This window comes from Chaetura pelagica, unplaced genomic scaffold (genome assembly GCF_000747805.2).
Source record: "Chaetura pelagica isolate M959 unplaced genomic scaffold, ChaPel_1.0 scaffold145, whole genome shotgun sequence".
In the NCBI taxonomy this organism is placed as follows: domain Eukaryota; kingdom Metazoa; phylum Chordata; class Aves; order Apodiformes; family Apodidae; genus Chaetura; species Chaetura pelagica.
Genome location: NW_009953332.1, coordinates 1,729,923 through 1,736,297, shown reverse-complemented (window position 1 = coordinate 1,736,297; position 6,375 = coordinate 1,729,923). Strand labels below are relative to the sequence as shown.

The window sequence follows — 6,375 nt, the reverse complement described above, 5'->3', positions numbered from 1 at the left end:
ACCCCTACCACATCCAGACCCTTGCCCGAGCCCTACCATCGTAACTACCAGTCTGTCCATCCATATTTGCAACCTGTTCCTGTTCTCCTGCTGCTTTACAGCACAACGCAGTCGCACTCAGGAAGGAGGAAAACCCAGGGAAGAACACAGTTTGCAACTGGGTTAATTTGGAAATTCTTGCACTTGAATGCTGTTAAAGTGTTTGCCAGGGACTTTGGTGGAAGCAAGCGAGCTCTAACATCTAGCACACTCCCATAGGAAACCTGTGTAAACTAATTCGGTTGAACCGTTACCACTCGGGGTGATTAACCGCAGGAGTCTCTGATCTCTCCTTATTAAAGAGAAGCAGAATGAAATTCACTGATTCATATCAGCTTAATATAAATCCTTGTGAGATTCTCAACTGACTTCAGCAGTGGCAGGATCTGGTAACCTCCATGGGGGAAGAACACCTCTCTTGCAACCACACCTTCATGTGACAGGGGAAAGCTGACAAGCATTTGTACTGGATATCAAGTAACACCGAGTCTGCAGTGTGCAAACTTCCAGCCTGTGGTGTGCAGCAGACAAGCACACAGGAGCACTGCAGCTCAGAGAAGATCTTTATTCCAATGCCACTTTTGAATACTTGGCACTTGGTAAGCAGACATGTGCCATCTTGTTTTAAACAGCTCCATCTTCACACATTAAGTGTGCTTGATAGAGATTTGGGCTAGGGGTGAGCAGGATTAAGGATGGCTGTAGTTTGCAGAGATTATTCTCTGCCACAGGAGTTTTTCCCTTCAGTAGCTAAAATAGTGCTCTGGGGCAATTCTGGAGCTGCTCACCTCAAGTCAGGGAGGCCACCCCTAACAATCTTGAACCCTATTTGTAGATGCCCCAGCTTGAGCAAAATAGCACATGTATATAGCTTTAGTAACGCTAAACAAATCTCGTTTTTCAAGTCACCCTTACAAGATTGCTTGGTGTTTTACATATGTTTTACAAGATATGCTTTTTGATACATGTTGTTCCACTGCATCCCTGTACAATCTTTCACCCAAGTGCAACTCCAGGACACTACACACAATGGGAACAGATGTCAAACACAATGTGCTGTTTCTAGCTGTACCTAACTCACCACAACTGCTGCAACTGCTCAATTCAGCATTTCCCCCAGAGACCTCCTTAAGAACAAGGACTGCCTCGCATGGGCTGCATGCTGTACAGCAAAAATTGAGTGTTGGCTCCTGTCCCAAAAGTATAGGACTAGCATTTTAGAAATAGTTAAAGGAATAACATAATTTATTTTTAAAAACCAAGCTACAGCCATACCCTGTTTCGGTCTGGAAAGAAAGTCATACATGATGACAGCTTGGTTAGGATCAGGGAAAAAAAAAGACAAGAAAAATATCAAAAGGGAAAAGACAACAAAGCCCCATTTCATGAATGCCATTGTTCGTGCAACTATAAGCTTAGGGTCTATAAAGTTATCAAGCAGAAACTGAAATTGGCTGTAGCAGATAATGCATTACTAAATGCTACAGTATCTTATAAGATTCTTAAGGCTGGGTAATGACAGAATACCTGAAAAGCAAAAGAAACAAGTTTCTCAGATGAAATCTTCAGAGTTCAGTACTTATGGATGTGTTAGGACATAGACTGTGCACAGATGTAAAAAGTTCTGAATGGCAGCCATACAAACAGAGGTGATCCTGCAGCTACCCAAGTATGCTCCAGCAGTATTGAGACAGGGCAACACGTGTCAGGCACACTGCATGCACCAGTTGCAATACTGAGCTTGCATGTCTCATCCAGCTCACAGGCAGAGTAACAGAGGAGGTAAAAAATGACTAGTAAAAAGTTTTTCACATGAATAAAGCTTCAGATAAGGATGACTCATAACTTTAATTTAGCTTTAAATACTTGCTATTTGCAAACCAAACAAGACATTCCCTACTCCTTGCATTACCCATAAGCCAAATCAACAAAGATAGCTTTCAGTTGAACAAAGCACACCTAGGAGATAAGGGGTGAGAAATATTTTTTGCATCATTATGTTACATACATAGACTTAGAAACAGCACCACTCACCACACAAGGAACACATCAAAATATGAAATTCAGTAACATTCCTAAGGCACATTTGGGAACAAAACATTGATAATGCCACTCTTGTTTTTGCAAAAATAAGAATGGCTCTTTCCTGCAATTTTTTTCTATGCTTAGCTGAACATTACATTTAACCAAATTCCTAGCTGACTGACATTTTAAACCAGTGGAAGAGGAATCATTTCTTTCTTCACTTAACAAAGAGCAGTGAGAAAAACAGGTCCTATTCACTGAGCCCTCATGTTGAAATCATCTTATTGCTAAACATGCATAAAGAAACTAGAGCAATGACAACTACAACAAAATGGTAACAACCTGAGGCTTGCAGCAGGTTTACTGCATTTAGCCACAGAGAATTAGCGCATTGAATATACACCAAAGACCTCACACCAACATGCCTTGAATGTACAGTGATACCATTTGTAGACTCTGCATGGTCAGTCAGCCTTCCCACAAGTTGTAACTTCACACAAGTTACATATGTGTACCAGGATTCATACTGGGATCTCAGCTCATCAGATACTGCCAAATTACTGAATTACCAGGACAGAGTAGGTTTCAAATGAATCTCCATGCAGTTTATTGTTAAAAGGTGTTTTATGCATGCATTTATTCCTTGAGTCAAGTTTAGTCTTTGCAATGTTACTCAGTTGATTTTAATTCACATGAAAGTGGTCACAGCTTATCTCAGAAGGGCAAGAAAACTACACTAGAAATTTTTCATCCTGAAAAGACCACTAAAAAAAAATATGTCTAGAACTGTTATCTTTGAATATGCCAAGTGTAATGTCCCAAAGAAAAGTATTCCCTCTAACATTCAGACTGAGTCACCTTAAAAATGGTTAAATTGCAGTTTCTTCAGGCAGGTAAGTGGCAATTTGATATTTAGAGCAAAAATTTTCAGTATACCTTTTTCCCTAAAAAGGCATGTTACATCTGCACTGCATTTATACAGTCTTATCTTTCAGAGTCTTGAGACTACAAGCGTTTGCAGCCACCCCCATACCTTTACCCTGGGAAGCTCAACCACTAACAAATATTTAATAAGCTTTTTTTGCCAAATCCATGCACAGAAGAAAATTATGGCAGCCATTCAGATAAAATATTATAGGTTTATTTAAAACTTATTTTCCACTTGAATATGCAAAATACAAATTACAACAAAATGTTCAATTTTACTTTGTAGTTTACAAATATACAAAATAGAAGTTTGCTTAAATTTATATTACATATTTATTATGTAAAGAACTATATAGAAAACATTTGTTCTGCTTAAGGCATATTTGGGAATAAACCATTGTACAAACTATTGCACATTGAAACCACAGTGCATTACAGACTGTCTGCATAAAGTTATTTTCTTAAAAAAAGTAAACCAGGTTTATTTACCTGATTTAGGTCATAATCAGCCATCGGAAGAAAAAAATATTTCCTTGTCAGATATGCAGCAGTTTGAGAACTTTGGCTTCCTGGTTTTGGTACCTCTAGAACCAACAGTCACTAAGCACCATGAAATAGGCTTTTAAAATATAATTCTGTACCTGAATTTTTCCTCCTCTTTTAACATCATAATGGCTTTCAGAAGGAAAAAAAAAAAAAAAAAGAAAAATACAAGATAACATTTACATCTAATATTGCATTGAAAGAAAATGAAGGGAATGTCATTTCCCTGTGTAATATCCCCACCCTCCGAACTACACAGTCTGTTTAACCCTGATATCCGTGACTTCCAGTCACTCCTTGGCATTTTGTAGTCCGGAAATAATTCAAGTTGGATTTACAAATGGAATGATAGAAGATCCAGTCATCGACCCCGATGTTTTTGGTTCTCTTTTCTTTTCAATGTAAATATATAAAAAAAAAAGTTGCAGTGTCTGTACGCAATTATCCCGCTTTTCCACTCTTTGGAAAACTTCACCTTGATTATCTGTAGTGCTTAAACTGTGTTCTTCCCAGCGTTCAGAAGACAGTCCTTGTGCTGTAAATACTGAATCTCTATGGCAGCTGGGGAAAGATCCACTGCTTCCAATTAAAAGTGCCTCTTCATGTGTAAGGCAAGGTGGTCCGACCTGGAAAATGCTCTGTCACACCGCTGGCACTGGAAGGGGCGGTGGCCTGTGTGTTTTCTGTAGTGACGAGTAAGTTCATCGGATCGGGCAAACTTCCATCCGCAGCCTTCCCAGTCACAGTGATAAGGTTTTTCACCTTTAAGAGTACAGAAAAATAAAACATGGCAGTTAGGTTGTTTTTTTTTTCCACAGCTACCACTTCTAACGCCTTTCTTTCAAGAAGCGCTAAGACATGCTGTCCTGGGTAAGAAAAAGGGCGACGTCTAAGAAAATGCAGTTTGAATCAACAGCAAACAAACTACAGGACTAACAAACAGAGTAAGACTGTCTTTTCAAAATGCACGGGTACAGTACAGGTACTGTAAGACGCTGGGAGTCACTGAAAGCTTCACTCTCATTTCCACTGTTTGTCTTGCACACAAGGCTTCAAGAACACACAAGTTCAGATAATAATATAGTGCATTTTTGGCAGCTAGTGTTACAGGATGACATGCTTTTTGGCAACCAATGTTATACGATGACATATCAACCAGAAATAGCTCAGCAGATATAAGGTATTTCGTTAATTGTAGGTCTCTAAGAACTAAAAAACAGCTGAAAACTCTTTTGTCTTCAGCTCAGCCTGATTAAGAACTGAATCTTACTGTCTTCACTGCAACAAAATCACTGTTGATGGCACGACGAGTTTTCCTCACAATTGCAAACCCTACACGTACTGGAAACCACGCAGACCAGCTTGGGGCACATGGGAAGTACTGTTCACTTGACCCTCACTGCCATTAGCTGAAGATGTAGCGTAACTACTGCACAACCAGTATCTTCTTCCTTCCTCATCTTCTTTTCAGAAGAAAGTTCCAAATCTAGTTCATAATCCAGGGATTTAAATTATGCAAATTCCCAAGTTATTTAATCACTATTACGGAATGCCTGCACTAGCAAAACCGCTCACAGTGTACCTGCTTTCACAAGCTCAGTAACTGCAACACCAGATTCAGCTGCACAGTAAGAAGTTTTAACTCAGGCTCAGATACACATTTGGCAGATTTTATCCGAATTCTAGCAGCAGCCAATCAACCATTCAACTCTGCCTCTCTGGTGCCAGTGCAGGGAAAGATGTGCTCTCCACACACAGGCAAAGCATCCTGTCAGTGCTGCTGACATGGCTGAAAACCCCACTCGCAAGGGTCCCACTGCAGTTCCCTCACTAAGGGAACAGTGACTGCAGAGGTGCACAATTCCTCCTTGCACTAGAGAGCAAGCCAAGACAAGAGGCATGCATGTGTAAAGGGTTTTAACCACGAGCAAAAAAAGGGGTATCTTACAGAGAAGTCTTCTTCCCTTTTCTGAAGTGGGCCAACACAAGCAGAGTAACAAAGCCCAGCTGACTTTTCAACTACCTGCTAATTAGCCAGCAACACAGAGAGGAACAAAAGACCTCTGCCTTGGCAAGAAACTCACCCGTTCCCACATCAGAGTAATTTTGAACCATTAAGCAAAATGCCAAGACGGTAAGTAAAGACTGCACTGGACTTCATGTAGCCAAGAGGAGAGGAAAAAAATGCTCAGAAAAACTGCAGAGAAGGGTTATGACTTGCTACATTTAGCCCCCTTCCTGAGCTCCCCTCTCTTTACTGTCCCCGGGGCTCACCCCATGCCCCTAAGCCTACGGCATTCCACTGATGACCCTGTGCTCTGGGACTGACCTGTGTGGGTTCTCAGATGTGCCTTGAGATGGGAGCTCTTTGTGTAGGTTTTGCCACAGCCGGCGTAATCACAGGTGTGTGTGGCTGTCCTCTTCCTAGGCCACGACCGGCGTCCCCTCTTGGGCTTGGTCTCCTCAGGCAGGCAGTTCCCCGGTGGCATCAGCTCTAGAGGTGGACAGGGAGGAGTGAGCACCACAGCCAGTGCCAAACCAGGTGCCCCAGCACACCCGCTGCCAAAGCACTGGGACTCACCTTGGTACTGGAGCGTGCCAGGTGGCAGCTGCTCGGGCAGGAAGGTGGGATAACCGGGGGCAGAGGGGTACCCCGGGGGCAGTGGCAGTGGTGGGTGGCTCAGCCCCGGGGCAGCGGGGAGACAGTCTCTGCCGCTCAGCATCTCCTCAGGCCCCAGCGAAGGCGTAGTCCGGGCGGGCAGCGGGCGGCCCAGCGAGAAGTCATGCTGGGGGGCTCCTCGGGGGCCGCTTCCGTGCGGTGGGGGTGGGCGGGGCGAGGGG

The 6,375-nt window shown here is 42.7% G+C and overlaps 1 protein-coding gene across 1 annotated transcript; it reads right to left on the bottom strand.

Annotated features, from left to right (window-relative positions):
• Positions 1-3,191: 3,191 nt before the first annotated feature.
• On the bottom strand, positions 3,192-6,362 carry KLF4 (Kruppel-like factor 4 (gut); the record flags this gene model as incomplete). The annotated part of the gene is made up of 3 exons (XM_009998168.1): positions 3,192-4,296; positions 5,864-6,028; positions 6,116-6,362. Coding segments are annotated over 3 exons (588 nt in total), but the record flags the coding sequence as incomplete, so codon positions are not given.
• Between the last annotated feature and the right edge of the window lie 13 nt (positions 6,363-6,375).